Source organism: Gobius niger, assembly GCF_951799975.1.
Source record: "Gobius niger genome assembly, chromosome: 7".
NCBI lineage: Eukaryota > Metazoa > Chordata > Actinopteri > Gobiiformes > Gobiidae > Gobius > Gobius niger.
This window is the reverse complement of record NC_136858.1, coordinates 5,168,770-5,189,259: the sequence shown is the minus strand read 5'-3', so window position 1 is coordinate 5,189,259 and position 20,490 is coordinate 5,168,770. Positions and strand designations below refer to the sequence as shown.

Sequence of the window (20,490 nt, the reverse complement as noted above, 5' to 3'; positions counted from 1 at the left end):
CGTATTTTCGAGTAATCTGTAGAAACTCTGATGGCGGCCATTTTAGGGATAAAACGCCTGATTCCTTCAGGAAACGCCCTCGACCTCCAGGATACGCCTCCGACCTTTCGTCACCAGCCGAGTAACCAACCACTGTCCCTCAGCAGAACCCCCTCCCCGCAGTGTCTAGCCCTAAGATGTAAACAGAGTCATCATGGAGGATTAGCTTCATGTGTTGTGAACCGGAGCCACAGCAGACTTTTACAAAGACACACATCAGTGTTTCTGTTACCTAAACACCCAGGATTAAAACCGGTGACAAGAACACTTATTTCAGTGTCTGGTTCTGCGCTGGGCCTTGATGATGCACAGAGCCTCCGGAGAAAGCTAATGCTAAGCTAAACCTCGAGTCATCACGTGAAAACGAGAAATATGCACAAATAAAGTCAATAAAACCACCACACACATAAAGAACCGTTTAACAATGATCACACACGGAGCCAGGCTTGTTGATTTGGAAGTTTATTGCTCACATTTCATCTACAATGGGTCATAGCCGAGTGGTTTTCTCCCGGAGTTAACAAGCTAGCCGCGACAAGCTAACGGGAAAATTCACTGAATACAAGCAGCATATTATGCATTGAAAACGTCACTAAAACAGGCAACTGCTTGAAGCAGCCTTTATGATGATCACACACTGAGCCGGGCTTGTTGATTTTGTAGTTTATTGCTCACATTTCATCTACAGTGAGTCGTAGCCGAGTGGTTTTCTCCCGGAGCTAAGGCACTATTAGCCGCAACAAGCTAACAACCTTCACCTTCACAACATTCATTACAAACAGGCAGCATATTATGCACAAATAACGTCAATAAAGCAGGCAACTACTTGAAGCAGCCTTTACGATGATCACACAATGAGCCTGGCTTTACACATTTGTGGTTTATTGCAGACTTTTCATCAACAATGAGCTGTAGTCGATTATAACAAGCTAACGGGTAACCTCGAAAAACCATTGTCCACCTGCACAGATAATGTCCGTCTTTTGAGTCGTATGGGCTCCTGCAGATCCTGGTGTAGTCCATGGGGGTATAGTTAGAGATCCATAGGGCATGGCAGATGCAAAGAGATAGCCTCCAAACAGCAGTTATTTTTCAGGCAAGAGCCCCTTCCAAGCGTCCGGTGTGGAAGGTTCGTCTCCAAATAATATCCTGTGTGGCCATTGTTCACAAAGTGATAAACAGTAGGTCCTTTCCAACAATAAAAATTAAAATGCACCGATCGTAGTTTCAATACTGTTGAGACAACGAGCGCAGTGTTGTTGTGATGCCACAGACAGCGTGTGGAGGGGGCGTGTCGCAAAGGGTCAGAGGTTTTTAAAGAGACAGGGGCCTATTTCAAGTCATTTGCTACCGCCATTTTGAAAGAGCAATTTTATACAAGGCAGTTATTCTAATATACTGCATTGACAGACCAACGGAAGGTTTCGTCATCATTGTAGTGTGATATAGACTGGTGCTATGTGGCTGAAAAAAGCATAATACCCCCTCTTTAAACAAGCACATTAAAACAAAACAAAAACAAGCCTGTCACACTCACTACACACAGAGTAGGATGTTGGCACTTCTCCACTAACCAACACTGGGCGGAAGGCGTGGCCACACTGACAGGTTTATTGCTTATGTCATTGTGGCCACCCCTGGGAAGAACAACATCCCAATAAGAGACGCATCATGCACATCGGGAGATTGCAACTTGACTGCCACCAGACTGGAGCAACCAATACACACTAATAGAATCACGAATAAGAACAGGCTGACGGGCAACGCTAACTGTGGGCTAGCGTCACTTTTAATGGTATTTACAGCCAAGTTTGAGTGAAAATCTCCATTTTGTAATTGAATGTACAATATCACTCTGTCCCTTTGTCTTTTCTTTTTTTGAACTTCAAGTTTATTTAAATGAACTATGAATCTTATGTCTAAATACAACTTTGACAGAGGGTTTCACATTCACATTTTCAAATAATGTAGTTTTGCGGTCAACTGTTCCATTATGTAGACTTGTTTAAGTCTCTGTGTCCATTCTGTCGTTGTTGGAGGAGAAGGTTTCCTCCAATTAACAGTGATCATCTTCTGCGCGATCAGCAAAAGGATGCGGAGTATGTACTGTTGGTCTTTATCATGGATATTTTCAGGTATAGTTCTAAGAAGAAAGAACATTGGGTCCTTTGGGATCTTGACAGTCAAGATATTTTCTATCGCCTGTTGAATGTCCTGCCAATACTTAAAAAGCACCGGGCAGTCCCAGAGTATGTGTGTGTGATCAGCCACTTTGCCACAACATAACGGTGACATGTTTTTATAAAATTTAGAGATTATTAGAGGGGTTCTGAAATATCTAATTTTAATTTTCAAGTCAAATTCTTTCCATAATGCTATTGATACCTTTTTGGTTGATCCCACACATATCCTTCCATGCTCCATCATTAATAATAATCCCATCAGCATTTTGTACATGTGGGAGTCCCTTTGTCTTTTCTGTCAGTGTAGTATTTACTCTCAGGTCAATTAATAAGTAAAAAAATCCCAACTTGCTACGACACCTGCAGTTGCGCTTATAGCCTCTAGGGGCAGGAGTACTGCTTTAATAGCTGTTAAATTAGCTCGGACATACACTTCCGCGCTAGGGAGAAAAACAACCAATCAGACTGCGAGCTAACGTCATCAGTCTTCGGTGGTAGTAGACCCGAGCACATTTTGCAGCTGAGTAAATATAGTGCCTACAGCACCACCCGCCATGCTTTTAACACAACATTTACTGAAGAAGAGACAAGAGTGTATAGCAATATGAACTAACTTGCCTATGACTTTTCTCCATTTCTTATTTGATTTTATTTCTTTATTTAACATGGACACATAGCAAAACAATTTTCAAATTTTGTCCACAGGGGGCTTTTTTTTAGTTACTGTAAAAATAAAACCACACTTCACAACATATCCAAACAAGTTTAGTTAAGTTTAGTTAAGCCATTCTCCTCTAGTGTAGTATTTACAGAGTATGTTTCAACGTGTTGTCAATGATTATGTACCAGTATTTTGTCCAACTTCTTCAATATTGATTTAGTTTTGTTTTGCTAGTCCCAAAGGAATCCAATGGGACAGGATGCTGTTATCCACAGTATTAAAGTAAAACAAAACTAGCACTAGGCCCAAAAAATCATGATACCACAAAGTTCCATACATTTAGTTTAATCTACCCTACACGATGCAAGACGACACGGCATATTCCATGTTCTTACCTGCCTGGAGGCCAGAGCAGAAGGTAGAGGAGAAGTTCTGCAGGCTCTGGTCCACCTCTGCGGCCGCGGCGAGCCCCAGCAGGCGGGGCAGCAGGCCGCTCAGGGACTGCAGGAAGAGGCGCGCGCTTTGCTGGTCGGCTTCCTGGTTCCGCAGCAGTTTGAGGGAAAGCGCGGCGGTGCGGAGGGAGCGGTGTCCGGGACAGTCCCGTGGGGTCTGTTCCTCATCAGCCAGAGACACGTTATCTGATCCGATGTCAGAGACGTCTGAGCGGCCGGAATCTTTCTCTGCAGCCATGGAGTACTGGTCACAAGAGTCCAGCTCAGTGCGGGACAGGTCCTGCTCCTCAATACTGAGAACACAAGAGGAAACAGCGTTACACGAGAGGACAGAGTGTAACAAGACAGGACAGAGTGTTACAAGACAGGACAGAGTGTTACAAGAGAGGACAAAGTGTTACAAGAGAGGACAGAGTGTAACAAGACAGGACAGAGTGTTACAAGAGAGGACAAAGTGTAACAAGAGAGGACAGAGCATTACAAGAGAGAAGAGAAAGTGTTACAAGAGAGGACAGAGTATAACAAGAGAGGAAAGTGTTACAAGACAGGACAAAGTGTTACAAGAGAGGACAGAGTGTAACAAGACAGGACAGAGTGTTACAAGACAGGACAGAGTGTTACAAGAGAGGACAGAGAGTTACACAAGAGGAGACAGCGTTACACGAGATGAGACAGCATTACACGAGAGGAGACAGCGTTACACGAGAGGAGAGAAAGTGTTACAAGAGAGGACAGAGTGTTACAAGAGAGAAGAGAAAGTGTTACAAGAGAGGACAGAGTGTTACAAGAGAGAAGAGAAAGTGTTACAAGAGAGGACACAGTGCTACAAGAGAGGAGACAGCGTTACAAAAGACAGATTTACAAGTGAGGAGAAAGACCGCTAAAATTCATAAATTCATAAAAGTGAATATAAATGTAAAGGTGCTTTCAAGTAGAAGAGACAATACTTTTTACAATGTTTTGTGTTAAGGGTACGTAGTTTGTACCTGAAGTTGCTCTCACTGTATCTGGCTGACCCTGTCCCGTGGTGTGAGCGGGCTCTGGACTCCACAGACAGAAAGTTGGTGATGTCAGGATAGACCAAGCCATGGCTTCTCTGCAGCACATCTGGAGGGACCACCACCCCCACAGGCCTCTCCCCCTCCATCCCTCTGTCCTCCCCTGTTCTGTTGAGATCCAGCCGAGGGGTCGGGTCCCTCCTGGTCTCCTCATCCTGACTCAGGCAGGACACTGGGGATGGGATACGGACCTAAGGAGGAAATGATAGAAGACCATTAAGTTTATCAGAAGAAAGAAAACATCAATATCTTTAAGTTTTCAACATCCTGCAGACAATCTGCAAACATTTGGATCAATATAGTATAATAAAAGAGTTTTCTTAAAAATATCATCTTTGCAAACTCTCCTGGGTGAACTCGCATATTTGCACAAGTGTCTTCGAAGAATAAGTGGAGGATGTTTTTGTTTTTGTTGCGTAAAGTCATTTGCCGGGTAAAAAAGGTTGGAGGCACCTGTCTTAGAGCACGAGTAACCCCGGGATTCCACATCATCCGCCTGTGCGCTCAGCTCCACTCCGCTCCGGCCCGACTCCGAACGGCTGCGACATCAACGCCCACTGTCTCCACTTCAGTCCGCCCCGGTCCTCTCCGCCAGTGCTCCAGCTCCACGAGGAGCACGCACAAAGCAACGACTTTGAGAAATAAAACTCCCAATAAAATAATAAACAACTATTTATGAGCATGCGAGCTATACCGCGTTGAAGCATGAAGCCTGTGCCCCCCTCATGCGCGAGGGAGAGAGAGGCAGAAAAAAAAGTTACGTGAATGAAAGCAACAGAAGCTTAATCGGGTCGTGTGATTGTTTTTGTGATATCAAACTCCCCAGAGGGAATTATGGAGGTCACTTTGTGTGAAATAGTGACATTTTCGTTAAAACAAAGCTCGGAGGGTCTTTACTTTGAAAATACGGATATTGTTGTCGTTCTCTTTCCCGTTTGGTGCGGTCTGAACTGTGGAGCTTGATCCGGCTGGAGTTGACGGGGCGCAGACGGACCTGAAAATAGGGTTGATCCGTATTTTTATCGTGGCGAGGCGGAGTGGCGGAGATGCGACGTAGGCCCCTCGGAGCGGAGTGGACGATGTGGAATGTTTCTGAACGTTCAACATAGAGAAGCACGGAGAATGTGGAATCTGGGGGTTAGGGAAGTGTGCGTGGAAAAGTAGAGGGTGGTTCAATCTAATGTTGCATTATTCAACAAATCTTTTCCCACCCTTAAAGGTGCATTATGCAACTTTTCATGTGGAAAAAAAAGGTTCATATTTGTGCATATTGGACCTTGTAGTGACCCAGCGGCTGCATGGCATCTTAACTTTCTATCACAGTGATCTCTACAACGCTCCAGGACTAAGCGCTTTTGCTTTCTGCCCTGGTAGCCCCTATGATGCTTCAGGATTGATCCTGGAGCGTCCTAGAGACCACTGTGATGGAAAGTAAAGGCACCATGCTGACCACTCATGCAGCCACTGGGTCACTAAAAGTTGAAATACACACAAATATCAACTTTTTTTTCACATGAAAAGTAGCATAATGTACCTTTAAATCAAAATAATTGTTTCTGCCCGTACCCCTCCCCTGGTCTGTACCTCCTCCCCACACTCCTCAGGAGTGGTGTTCTCCAGCGCCCCCGGCAGGTCCAGTGTGGTATGACCGGTCTCTGTGGTGATGCTGATGCTGATGTCAGGACTGGGCTCCGAGCTGGGGTGCCAGGGGTGTGGTTGGGCCGACAGCACATGTCTCTGCCAGCGGAAGTCGGCCTCGTTGATCTCCATGGACTCTCGTGTGGACTCTGTTCCCTCTCTGAGGTCGTCCAGGCGCCGCAGGAGGAGCCGCGCCTGAACACAGCATTTACGCCGATGAAACATACCTTCATTTAGATAGAAAGTAGCTGCTTTTGCACCGTCGGAACCTTTTGTAGTTCTTAGTGCTGTTTCAGTACTAAGGACTAGAACTGGGGCTGGGATACGTTCAGATGGACTGTTTCAGCTCCTGCTCTGGGTGTAGCACTTTCCAGTCAGACCAGGATCTAATATGTTCTTATAGCCACCCTGTGTATTTATTTCATACTTAACACTTTTCTTATGAAAAAAGACACAGGTCTGGCTATAAGAAGACGCTCTTTGAAGACGTAATCAACTAAATTGGATCGACCAGGAACTCTTTGGTTACAATACATCTAAAACACCACCCAATCCCTAATTTAAAGCCAGCTAAACAAACTCTCTTTCATGTTTGATATGGAGCTTCTTTGCTTTGTGCATCATGAACAGAAGCAGGAAAACTGTAAATTGTCGCATCAAATCAAATTGAACTGGACACATTCTCACGGTGGTGTAGGGAAAACTGTCTGGATTTAAATGTATCCAAGACCAAAGACATGACCATCAACTTCCAGCATGGCCACTCCAGCTCTCCCTCACTCACTGTCAACAACGAAATAATTGAAAAGGTTCATTCATACAAATACCTGGGTTCCATAATCGACCATAAACTCACATTCAAACTCAATGCTGAACACATTTTTTCTCAACAACATCTCTTTTTTCTCCGTAAACTCCGCAAACTCCAAGTCCACCCATCCATTCTCGCCTCTTTCTACAAATGTTTCATTAAATCCATCCTTACATTCAACATCACTGTCTGGTTTGGTTCACTCACTCTCACCCACCGCAACATGCTCAATAAAATAATCTAAATCAGCAATAAAATCATCAGTCAGGAGCAGGACTCACTCAGTAGCATCTATGACTAGAGAGTTCTGAGGGAAGGAACCCAGATCTCCACAGACTCCTCACATACTCTACACTCTCACTACGACCTGTTGCCGTCAGGGCGCAGGTTCGGGTCCCTCCTCTGGGGACAAAGCGGGCGACCTCCACTTTCCTCCCTACCTCCATCCGCCTGCTGAATGACTGTGTGGACCCTGGTCTATCAAAGGCCCACTACTGTTTCTAATGTATTTATTATTGCACATGTTGATTGTGTTGTATGTCTGTGGATGTACTGTTTTTATCGGGCGCGTACTAGCACTTCATCTGCAAATGAAGTTCCTAGTGGATAAATAAAGTGAATTTGATTTGATTGCTAGTTGCGGTTGACGTGAACCGTACCTGCTCCGGCTGGATGCCCTTGCCCTGGGACAGCTCCTCCAGTGCTCCCAGCAGAGCGCAGGCGCAGGACACTGAGGAGTAGCAGGCCTCCATACCCCCCCTCAAACAGGCCTCACTCATCCCGTCCATCACCCTGAAACACAGGGTAACAAGTGTGATACCGACACCCCCTCCACGCCCCCCCTTGCCCTCTGGTCTGAGCCTCACAGCTTCAGCAGGTCCAGGTGGGACTTCCTCTTGGAGAAGGACCTCTTCCTGGTTTCCGGCTCCACCACACATGGCCCGGCCAGATCGAACAGACGCTGAGGACTGCCCAAAATCTGCAGACACCAGAAAAACATTACAAGTTAATCAGGTACCCAGCACCAAAGTACATCTCTGACATGCTAGTGTTGTATGAACCCTCTCAGCTCTTTGAACCTCAGGTCCTCAGCGGGTCTCCTGCTGGACCCAGAGTCTTGATCCAATCCCAGAGCATTTTAACATAGGTATCGAAAAACAGTATTGTTCAGGTATCGGTATCGTTAAAGCACTGGTATTGTAAAAAAATTTTAACAGTCCCCAGCCCTAGTCTGGAGCGTTGAATGGCCCACCTCCTTCATGATGCGGATGGCCTCAGTGCGGTGCTGGGGCGGCGGGTACAGCAGGATCCTGTGGTAGAGCGACTGCAGCACAGGCTTCATGGACTCCACGCAGCTGACCAGGCGCACCAGCTCGGCCGCGATGTAGCACACGGTGCGCACCACCGGCGCCGCGATGGAGGGGGCGCTGGAGGAGCAGCCCGACCCCCTGCCCTGGTCCGAGACGGCGGCCATAGACGAGTCCAGCTCCAGGCCCACTGAGGAGAGGAGAGGAGAGGAGAGGAGAGGAGAGGAGAGGAGAGGAGAGGAGAGGAGAGGAGAGGAGAGGAGAGGAGAGGAGAGGAGAGGAGAGGAGAGGGAGGTGTCATCAGCTGTTTACATTCACTGTTAGTTTGGAGTCTGCAGGAGCTGATAAAGTAGTTTCCTATACACATGCATAACATACATGTATATCTGTTTGAAGTTTTCACGCAGTGGTCAAAGTTGAGATTTTGACATCGTCTTCTCCTGAACATCACAGTTTTAATGTCAGAGTAAAAAATAGACCAAACTCTCCCTTTACGGTGCTTATTTGAAACTGTTTTGTTCAGAAGTAACGACAACATCGTATTCATACACAAATATTGACGTCACTTAAAGAGTGGGAGGGGCAGTGATGACGCTGTACTCCAAATATAGTCATTTCCTTTGTGGGAGACAGGAGGAATATACACAGGGTGCATGTGCAGACGTTGCTAAACCTTAGAGCCGGTTTTCTCCAAAATTCCAGTTACCTAAAGTGAGCTTTTCTCTCTCTAGCGCCCCCATGTGGCCGTGATGAGAGGTGATGGTTTTGTCATTGACAGGATTCCCCATTATGGCCACGAGAGATGGACACAACTGCTTCCTGTGTGGGAACAAACGGAACAAATGTTAAATATTCCTATTCCTACGACTTTCACTTTCCAGTCGAGCGCATCGTGATGAAAGTGATGAAATATTAGTATTGCGTACTCCAGGCATGTTTTTCACGAGGGAGCAACGTAATAACATTGGAAAACAGCACTGTCCCTTTGAATTGTGGGTGGACGTACGTGTCACAGTGTGCTCTTACCACACGAGGTCGGTGAAGCCTCTGGACAGGTGCATTGTGGGAGGGCAGCTGCTGAGCATGGACAGGACACACTCCAGGTAGAGCAGCTGCAGCAGCGGGTTCACACTGAGCACAGGATTAGTCAACGTTACAGCTTGTTGCCCTTTTGCTCTCCACTAAATTAAAGTCACACTGTGGAACATTCACCCAATAACTGCCATAACAGTCAATCGTTATTCTTTAAGTTAAAGGTATAGCCTTATGGAACGTTTCATGCAACAGCAAAAAAAAGAAAATGCTTCATATTTGACCTTTAACTGACCCTATGGCTGTATGACTGTATGAGTGGCAGAGGTGGGAAGTAACAAAGTACTTGTACTTAATTACTGTACTTAAGTCGATTTCTCAGTCGATCTGTACTTTACTAGAGTATTTATTTCTAATTGTATCATATTTTTAATGACATTCCATAGTCGACTGTTTTTACTTTTTTACTCTAGTAGATTTTTGTTGAAGTACTTTTGTGCTTTTACGTAAAGGGACTAGGTGGAAGTTGTCATATTTATACTCACTACTGCCACCTCAGGTCATAAGCGTTACTGCAGGTTCTATATTAAGCTTGTGCAAGACGGCACATCGGGCCCATAGTACCAACTTTCTGAGTGACAGTGCAGGATTTGAGAGGCAGCTGTGGTGAACAGGTCTGAGCTCATTCTACACATTAGGACATGGCTGAACATGTAATACATCATTTTAGCATTTGCAAACTCTGTATAGTCCCTTTAAGTAAACTTCTATCATTTCTCTCAACATTTCCATTGATCCAACGGCAGAATGTGACACTCATTGTTTGTGATCGGTTTACTCCTTCTAAGTCTCGTATCTCTTTCAGGATCAGGTCATTTCTTCGAACGTTGTGTTGTTTAGCCGTATTAGCTTTGTTTCCTCCATTCATTCCCAGGGTTCAGTGTTAGCATTCACTGCATCACTGTCCCATGTTCAATGGTGGTGTTAAAAAGTACAGAAATACTGTTTTAAAGTGGGAAACAAATGTTTTATTTGATATAAATTGAACTGAATTGTTGTGTTTGTCAAGAGGAAAATCCATGAAGAAATGGAGCTAAAATCTACTAAACTGGAAGAACGCTTAATAAACTGCAAAAACATTCCTTTCTTGCTTTATTCTCTTGCCAGATCTGACATTATCAAAGAGTTATGAAAAACCTCAAAACAGATCAAAACAGTATCAAGGAAAAAAGTGTTGTTTCCCATTTGATGACATTGCACTGGGTTAGACGGGCCGGACACAAGATATTAATATGGACATGCCCTATGTAGAGTTCTATTAAAGATCTTTGGGGTTAGCATGGTCCATTTTTGAAGTATTTATGGGCTGGTGAACCACTCCTCTCCATGTTTCTTTATTTAGTAGAAAGATGTATTCATAATTCAGCGTCTGCTAAAGTAATGGTGGAGAAAAGGGACAAAGTTCAGTTTTTTCTATTCTTTGTTTTCCCTCTGGCTGCTTCGAACAGGACCATATATGGGCAATTCCAAAGAGAGCGTCTGCAGTATCTATTAGGGCTGGTCACGATCCGATGCGTATCACGATACTCAGGGGCCGATCCGATACGTATCTCCATTCAATAAGTAACTATGATAAGTAATATGTTTATCTTAAAATGTGTAAAAAGAAAACAGTCATGTGTCCACAGTTTAGAAACCAAAGTCCATTTGACATTTATTGAAGTGATGAGATTGTAAGAAAGTGCTGTTACTGGAAAACAATCGAGTTTAAGATAAAAATATCCAATATTTTATCCCAGCCCTTATCGCAGCACATTGATCCTGGAGTTCCTAAAGGCCAGCGTGATGGAAAACAAAGGCGCCATGGTAACCACTTATACAACCACTGGGTCACTAAAAGGTTCTATAAACGCTGCTATGTTGTCATCAATTAATCAATCAGAAAGAATCACATTTAACCCAGCGTTTATTGGGTTCATGTTTGACATTTCTCTGTATTTCCTAATACTGTGAGGCCTGCAGCAGCTTGACTTCACTTGTCTCTGAATGCTCTTTCTAAATATTGTCCAAACATAATAAGAAATACAGTGCCTCTCGAAAGTATTCATACACCTTGAACTTTTGCGCATTTTGTCATGTTTACAACCCTAAACAAAAGATTTTATTTAGATTTTTTAACTGAACGTTCACACACAAGTAACAGACAACTGTGAAGTGAAAGCAAAATGATACATGATTCCGTTATTTTTCAAAAAATAGAAAAGTGAAAAGTGGGGCGTGCATAAGTATTCATACAGCATTTTCTGAGTGCATTAAATTGCCTTTATAACATTCATAATGACTCCAGAATGTTCACACCTTGGCCTAACCATTAAATAGAGGCCACCTGTGTGTGATCTACTCTCAGTATAATTTCAGCTGTTCTTTTAGGCCCTCAGAGCTGTGGTCGGAGTGTATCGGTCACTAAACAGCATAATGAAGGCCAAGGAGCAAACCAGAAAGGTCAGGGATAAAGTTGTGGAGAAGTTTAAAGGAGCGCTAAGTTACACAAAGATTTCCCAAGATTTAAACTTTGGTCAGATGAGACAAAAATTGAACTTTTTGGCCCAAATGCAAAACGTTATGTATGGGGCAAACCTGACACTGCTCATCGTCCTGAGTGCACCATCCCCAGTGTCAAATATACGGGGGGGGGCATCATGCTGTGGGGCTGCTTTTCCTCAGCGGGGACTGGGGAGATTGTAAGAATAGTTGGGAACATGGATGGAGTCAAATATGGGGACATTTTGGAGGAAAACCTGCTGGAGTCAGAAAGAGAACTGAGGCTGGGGCGGAGATTCACCTTCCAGCAGGACAATGACCCGAAACACAAAGATAAATCTACAATGGAATGGTTCAATAAAAACATATTAATGTGTTAGAATGGCCCAGTCAAAGTCCTGACCTAAATCCTATTGAAAATCTGTGGAATAATCTGAAAACTGCTGTTCACAAACGTTCTCCTTCTTATTTGACAGAGCTTGGGTTGTTTTGTAAAGAGGAATGGGCTAAAATGTCAGTCTCTACATGTGCAAATCTTGTAGAGTCAGACCCCAAGACTTGCTGCTGTTATTGAAGCAAAAGGGGGTCCCACAAAGTGTTCATTCATGCTGTATGAATACTTATGCACGCCCCACTTTTCACTTTTCTATTTTTTGAAAAATAACAGAATCATGTATCATTTTGCTTTCACTTCACAGTTGTCTGTTACTTGTGTGTGAACGTTCAGTAAAAAAATCAAAATAAAATCTTGATGTTTAGGGTTGTAAACATGACAAAATGTGCAAAAGTTCAAGGTGTATGAATACTTACGAGAGGCACTGTAAGTTCTGACTGTGACAGTAAAAATGAGCCTAACTATTGATTGATTTGATCCATCATTCAGAGCGTCTCCTCTAAGGCAGTGGTGGGTCACATGCACAGGCGGGTCATGGAGAGGTACCTGTCCACAGACTCCAGCTTCTCACAGAAGACCGTCAGCACCGTCACCACGTCCTCACACAGGGCCTGGCTGGTGGGCGACACGTCTGCAACGACCGGGAGAACTTATTAGAGTGGACAGTGAGGTGCGGTCAGGGCAGGGCAGGGAGGAAGAAAAACTAAAGAAAAAAATACAACACACTTTTCTATGATGATGATTTTAATCAGTCTCAGGGTTAAAAACGGCCAAATACTGTATCAATTGTCGATATCGTGTAAAGATGGCGGAGCTGCAGCGAGTCTCTGGTGTCCCACACTCACTGACCTCTGACCTTTCCTAAAACGCATTTGTAAATGGTTTTCTATTGTCAGGATAAAGAATCTGGCACAAGAACGACACGTTTAGCTGCTTTATTTGACTTTAAACTTGAAAGACCAGAAGTGGGACCTGCCTCCAACGATACGAGGGCGGCACTGCGTCTGCGCTACACATTTAGACAAACAATGTGCACTACAAGTGAAAACCTGTCAAGTTTTATTTCTCTGCACAGTTTAGCAGGCGTTTCAGACACAAAGGGATGTTTAAAAGTGAAAACTTTACTGACTAGACCGGCCTTTTATGGATGAAATGCTGTAGACGAGTCCATACCATGTAAATGTCTGAGCCCTGTGAGTGGGGTACGAGTCCCGGCCACGCACATCTTTGCATTTTTATTCTTGCAATATTCAGTAGTGAGCATTTTATGTTGAAAATTCACTTTTTATTGGAAAATGCTATTGTTATTTCAAAGTAAGTAACATTTACACAATGACCAAAGACTGTTGGTTCCATTTTCCAGCAGTTTAGTTGACTTTATATTTGAGTCTATACAACCTGTCCATCACCTGCAACAAACCTCACCACACGCCTCTGATAATAGAGCAGGTAAAGAACACGAGCTTCCAAAGACACACTAAACACTGTTAAAGGTCTTTTCTTGTTTTCACCAACAGTCGACCTCAGCCCATTACAAGCTAGGACACCACAATAAGAAATAAAATATCATGAATATATTTGGTGATTATGTTTTGACAAAAACATGGAGGAAATTGATTTAAGGTTATTTCACTTGTGACCATGCATCCCCCCCGTTTCTCCTCCGGCAAGATGTAGACTTTTAATCACCTGTGCACGGCGTGTTGTTGTTGGCTCCGTGCTAAGGAACTAGCTTACGTAGGCTTCGCTACAACTTCACGGAGTTGATCCAAGAAGCAAAGCCCGAATCTTTCCTCACCAAAAAAGATCCACTCAAGCAATACAGAAGCTGTATTTTCAGAATGTGTGAATGCAAGAAGAGGACAGGAAAGGGAGAGAGTTCAGCTCCCACACAATCTGGCGGATAAAGCTCACTATTTCTTTTATACAATGTTTTATCCATTGTCACTAAATCATTGTAACACATTAATCATAGGCCAAAGTACACCATTATGCTACGAGAAAAGAACCTGGCTAACGTGGCGAGTGTGAGCAGAAGGTACTGACCAATTTACCCCCAAATAAAGTATTGTTAGTCATGAAATGGTCTGAATTGAACTCTGCTGAAATGGATATCATGTGTAGGAGTGAGCACCTTTCCTCTGCAGTGGTGGAGCGGTCACCTCTTCTCCGTCTGCTCCCTGAGGACCAGAAAAGTCAATCATTTGTATTAGATAAATAAAAAATCATTTCTACTTTTCCGTTTACAGCTGCTTGACATAAAGGAGTTCATTGAGTCCACAAAGCACAGATTCCAGAGTAAATGGGAGTCAGTATAGACTTTGAATGACCTTTAGCTGTAAAGTGTAATTCTTTGGTTTCCGCTGCCGTTGCACCGGTGTTCATTTCGAGTATTTTGTTACAATAAGTCATATTTTTGCTGACTAAAATCTGACTTAAAGTAAAGTTGTTTATGAGGCTAAACTATGACGAAATTGTCCAAATATTTTCACTGATTTAAATATGACAAAGTGAAAAGAAGAGACTAAAATAAAAACTTCCAATGACAGTTTGAAAGAGCCTCAGATCATTGAAATTCTCTGCCAAAAGACCAGCTCAGAGCTTTGTTCATGTGGTGATGAACATGAAGGAGAGGAGCTTCAGCGTACATGAGCGTGCACGTCTTTGACAAATCTGTTCGTAATCTGTGACGCTCCAAGAAAAAATAAGAACAAAATATTTAAACACTTTACTCAAAGCCTATGGTTTAATTCTTATATTTTATATTTTTATTACCAATCAGTTTGGAAGAATAAGGTGATGATTAAATAAAGAAGAAAGCTCAGCGGTTTAAAATGTGCACAAAACTTCATTTCCTCAATGTGACCTCCCCTTGCTACTTTCTCTCGCCTCTCCTCGCGTCTGTGCAGCGTTTCTGAAAAGTGCGGACTGTGTGCGACAGGTACAAACCTAGTGTGGCGGTGCGTAATGTTTCACGTTCAGTTCGATTTCTATAAATACCACCTTTGGCGCAGAACAGTTCGTACGGAAGGTTTGGGCCTCCTTTTGTCCGTACGTGAGCTTTATATCTGTATCAGCTGCACTTTATTAACTCTGAGTGATCTTCTTGAATGCCAACTGTAACAAGTGAATTTCTCCTTTGTGAGATCAATAAAGGATTATCTTATCTTATCTTATCTTATCTTATGAATGAGGCCCCAGGACATGTCCTGGTTTGGGGAGTGTAGGTGTGTGTGTGGATACCTCCTGCCTGTGGCGCAGCTGCAGGGTGAGGTCTCCCAGGATCTGGCTGAGGGTGGCTCTGACCGCGGTGTTGATGCTCCTCTGGTGACCGCTCGCCTCATAGGTCTCCATACACACCTGTGTTAGCACAACACTGTCAGAAACACACAGGACCCATCTCCAGATCGTAAGGGCACTTGGCAAAGGGATTCTGCTGCACTTGCACATCTTCTAATTTGGAGAAAACTCAAAATGAAAGCACATGATAGAAACTGATTTCTATGGTGATGTTAGGCGTATACAATTTCATTCCAGGCAGTAAAATCAATAGAATTTGGGTTAAAAAAAAGAGTTGTGTTCATAAAAAAGCACAATCGAGTCCTACACACTCAGCCTTTATGGAGTCTGGGTAATGCAGTATAAATCCATGTAATGAAGGTCCCTGTGCAGTGTAGTACGAGTGGGACAGAAGAGCAGTGCCCTGGCTCTTGTTTATGAGATGGCAGCGATAACGGTGCAGACGGTGGCCTGGAGGCACAAAGCGCACTGCTTTTATGAGCTGCTAATGGACTGCGTATATCGCCGCTGCCAGATCTGATGAGCAGCTAAAGGGTAAAGCTATGTTGTACCAGCTGCACATGCCATTTTCAATTTAGAGATGTCAACGTTTGGTCGTCGCTGACGTAAATATGAGAGAAAACGCACATTGCAAGTTTTCTTTTATTTCACGTTTTCAAACAGACTCCAAAGTGAACTGTAGGCGTGGAACCCCTAGGAGTCTGACAAGCACGCACATACCCAAGACTGGAGACCTGAGATGGAATATAAACATAAAAACTTTTAGACATGTTAAGTCGTTTTCTCTTGTGTGAAGAGACAAGAGACATCACAAGCAGCTGGTTAAAAAATAAATACACAGGTGACTCTGTTTGAAATGATTGCAAAAAAAAGTGTAGAATTGCACAATATATGGACAAATCATTGTTGTCACTCTATTAGGTGACGCGATATCCGCAATGTACTGCAAAATCACTGAGGTACTCCATTTGCTCAGTTTTTCTAACGCAGCCAACAAAATGAATGGGAATTTCAAAATGTGTTTTACGTGCCACAATTTTATTATCTTATTGGCTCTTGGTCTTTTGCCGATGAAGAAAATCGTCCCTCCATCAAAAGCCTTGATGTTTCAGCAGCGGGAGGTTTTGTTTTGCCACTGCACTGGTAGCACACGGGACATTGCAGCGAGGGAGACAAAGCCACTGCAGCCTCTCTCTCCTCCACAGCCTGGGGCAGGGCCTGTCCATGGGCAGACCTGCTGACTGGTCTTAAAAGTTACCGGTGTAGGTACAGAGAGTCAGAATGAGGAAGTTGTAACTTCAGATAAGTCAGACATGTTAGAGATTACAAGCATGAGCAGCTGGTGCACTCGGCTCCTGCACATTTAGCAAGCTAGCTAACTTAACAAAAACATAAGAAGAGAACTGACCTGGTAGTGCCTGAGCAGGACACACAACTGATACAGTCCACCTGACTGTGCTGTTTGCCTTTGAGGGAGTACAAGGTTGTTTTTCCCAAATTCACATGAGGCCTTGATAGTTGTAGCGTCTCCTTTTTGAGTATTTTAAATATATTCCTCCACTGCACATTGCAAAACATTTACTTCTCCCTCGTTCTGATGCGTGGTAAACTCTACATCCTGAACGTTGCTTAAGGCTCAGGGCTTTTGCCAAAGGTTCATTTCTGCGGCATCAGTCGTCACATTTCATCACAAAGAGAGGTCACAGCCCACAGACTGAACTCTTACCTGAGCGATGCGAAGGATGGAGTCTCCGTTGAGGTCAAAGTTCGGGGAGTATGTGATACACAGGAGGACCTGTGGAAATTATGCAAAACTGAAATTACTATTTTGTATTTGGAGTGTCTTTTATTGGTTTGTCGAAAGGTGTTAATGCTAACGTTTCAGGACAAGATCGCGAATACAAGCGGCCGAAATGAGCTTCCATCGCAGGGTGGCTGGGCGCACCCTTCAAGATCGGGTGAGGAGCTCGGAGTAGAGTCGCTGCTCCACGTCGAAAGGAGCAGCTGAGGTGGCTCGGGTATCTGTTCCGGATGCCTCCTGGTCGCCTCCCGCGGGAGGTGTTCCAGGCATGTCCTAGTGGGACAAGACCTCGTGGAAGACCCAGGACACGCTGGAGGTACTATGTCTCCGACCTGGCCTGGGTCGCCTCGGGGTCCCCCTAGAACAGCTGGAGGAGGTGTGTGTGGATCGGGAAGTCTGGGCATCTCTGCTGAGACTGCTGCCCCCGCGACCCGGCCCCGGATAAAGCGGAAGAAAATGGATGGATGGGCTAACGTTTCATTGGTATTCAAATCTGAGATTATGACATCCTAATAGCACGTTGTTGGTCTTCAACATCATATCAAATGCATCCCTTAGTTATTCTTCCTTATTCTATTGCTTGGCTATAGAAGAACACCTGCATCATCAAGGCTTCAAGGCGTTAGATGTCTCATGACGGGCTAAAAGTTAAAGCAGTTTAATGCAAAAGACGAGTGGTGTGTATTAAGACGTAGTTTTGGTGAACAGATAAAACAACATTTTGATCACAGCTCCATTATTTATGCAGCTATCTACTTTGGACAGCTGACCACTGCCAGTTCTCACCTTCATGACCTCCACCTGCAGGTCTTCATGCAGACAAGGCGTGACCCGGACCGCCTCCAACATCTGAGAGAGGAGCTGCTTCTCCAACATCTCCACCTCCAGACCCAGGCCTGCCACCAGCCGGTCATCACACAGCAGCTTCTGAGGAGCGAGCAGAGGACATCAGGAGAAGCTTTTCTACCACACAGTGCCCTCAGTGATTCCAGTTTCAAACATGAGCGGTCAGTCCTAAGCCCGCTGACAAGGGGGATGTGTTCACCTGCATGCCGGCGAGCGCGGTCTGGCCCAGCTTGGTGTTCTTCGACTCCAGGGCCATCTGCAGAGGCCGCAGACAGCGCTCCCTGTGGACAACAACACAAACAGCATGACAGCAGGAGCTCCATGACTACAGGCTGAAGGTTGGCGGCTCGAATCCCGGTTCTCACAGGTGCAGACTCTCATTGTGTCCTCTGTAAAGACACTCCACGACCTCGTCGATGTGTGAATGTAGCTTCAGTAAAAAGCTGCATGGCCTGGCACAACGACACCGAAAGCTACTGAGCAGTTGTCACATTTAGCTTCATCTTACAACAGCAGTTTCCACCAAAGCAGTGTTCTAATTGAGACGGGCATTATTTACCTCCAGAGCTCATGGACGGACCCGCAGGTCTTCCTTTATGTGAATATTTAACCAAACAAACACAGAGCTGAAGATGCTACCATGCAGAAGAGATGAGGTACTGGAATCTGGAAACAGTGCTAACAAAACTATGTGGAACAAGGTAAAATGAAAGAATGTGAAGCCGTTACCCTAACATTGGCCAGTGCAAACCGTCTTTTGCCCTTGGACAAGACTGATAGTGAGAATCCGATTGCGGGGCAACAAACAACAGTTCTAATGTAGCGATTCTCAACGTGAACCACATTTAATCTATCATAGCATACTCAAAATCAGTTTATGGTCCTCATGGAGTTCTGATGATTCAATGTAAGAACAACCAACACATATTGTGAGTGCGTTTCTGAAGAGGAACCTAAATGACAACATTGGCAAAAGAAAAACGTAAAGTCAAATATAGGACCTTAAACACTAGACTCAAGAGGAAAGGTCTCTCTGAGCAGATGTTTGCCCACCATTCTCTCTCTCCACAGCAGCGTTACAGTCCGGCAGTTCTCTCAACAGCCTGTGGAACATTTCCTCCGCCTCTTCCTTGTTATAACTCTAATTATTTGTGGATGAATGACTCACTGTGTTCTGCTGCTGATAAGAACCAACCGACTGGACCTGTGCCACTCAGGCTCTCCTGTACTGGCACTGCACAGGCACAGGAACATGGGAGTCTAGATGTACTTTGTTTTATGTACTTTTTCTATATGTTTTTTCTAAACTCATTCTTGAGTTTACTCTACCGACCTCATACGTTTAAAGGTCGAGTGTGTAGGATGCACTCATGCACGTTTGACTACAGGCCATTCCTCAATTGAAAGCTAAGAACCTCCAGAGTTCCGTACTGTACAGTATGTTATATATTGAGAATGTATTACTTTCTATACAATGAGCATTCCGGAACAGTAGGTGGCGCTGTGCAGATGTGCTGTCAATGCAGCGGACTCACAACAAGGAAGAAGGTTTGTACCCGTCATGTTGCCGTACAGGAGCTGCATGTTTTTAAAGCTGTAACGTTAAGATTCACCATCACAAGCTTGTTCAAGCTAGCAGTTTGGCTGGGTTTTAGAGCCAGCTCCTATGGCAACAATAAATATAGCAAAAGAAAAAACCTCTGGGTACTTCCCGTTTCGATACAATTCACAATACATGGCTCACGATAACCTCGCTATATGCCGATACTGCAATGATCAATATATTGCACAAAATAGTGATACAAAATGACAATATATCACGATCATAAAGAAACACGTGCAGCATTTCAGCATGGTTACTTTCTAAACAACTTCATGCTACATAAATTACATGGTTAACTCTGGTTTTCATGTTCATTGCTCCCTTTTCTCTTACATAAATAAGTGAAAATGGGCCCATTCTGTCTCAGTGGCATCACTCACTACATTAACCATCCAATCTTATTAAAATCAATAACAGTTATACGTGTTTGGTCCAAACTGTTGCAGGGCTGTTCTGACTGACTTCATTAATATGCATGACATCATCAAACGTATCTGCAGACACAGACGGCATCTATGGAATTGCCCATATGGTCATGTTCAAACACAGAAGGGGATAAAACTTTCTTTCATTTCTTCACCATTACTTAAACAAATGTTGAATAATGAAAAATATTTTTCTTCTAAATAGAGATGCAGAGACACAGAGAGGAGCAAAGAGCTTTTACAGCCCATAGGCTAATGGTGCGTTCCAGGTGAATAAACTCGTATGTAAACAAACTGGCTAATGCTACAACAGTTAGCTCATCAGATGCTAACGCTACATGAATGTTTCTTCACAAACACAGAATTCAAAATATGCAAAATAACAAGATATTGAAGCTT

General features: G+C 44.0%; 1 protein-coding gene across 1 annotated transcript in view; it reads right to left on the bottom strand.

Moving 5' to 3' along the window:
• The window catches only part of arfgef3 (ARFGEF family member 3), an 88,837-nt gene that overhangs the window by 53,918 nt on the left and 14,429 nt on the right, over window positions 1-20,490 (bottom strand). Inside the window, exons 3-16 of the mRNA XM_079560398.1 lie at window positions 18,263-18,344; window positions 18,004-18,144; window positions 17,143-17,211; window positions 15,360-15,476; window positions 14,251-14,296; window positions 12,663-12,747; window positions 9,176-9,280; window positions 8,855-8,968; window positions 8,095-8,341; window positions 7,709-7,821; window positions 7,502-7,634; window positions 5,978-6,226; window positions 4,322-4,584; window positions 3,279-3,628 (exon numbers count right to left, since the gene is read on the bottom strand). Coding sequence (XP_079416524.1) covers window positions 3,279-3,628; window positions 4,322-4,584; window positions 5,978-6,226; window positions 7,502-7,634; window positions 7,709-7,821; window positions 8,095-8,341; window positions 8,855-8,968; window positions 9,176-9,280; window positions 12,663-12,747; window positions 14,251-14,296; window positions 15,360-15,476; window positions 17,143-17,211; window positions 18,004-18,144; window positions 18,263-18,344 — 2,114 coding nt within the window. The remainder of the gene's footprint in view (window positions 1-3,278; window positions 3,629-4,321; window positions 4,585-5,977; window positions 6,227-7,501; window positions 7,635-7,708; window positions 7,822-8,094; window positions 8,342-8,854; window positions 8,969-9,175; window positions 9,281-12,662; window positions 12,748-14,250; window positions 14,297-15,359; window positions 15,477-17,142; window positions 17,212-18,003; window positions 18,145-18,262; window positions 18,345-20,490) is intronic.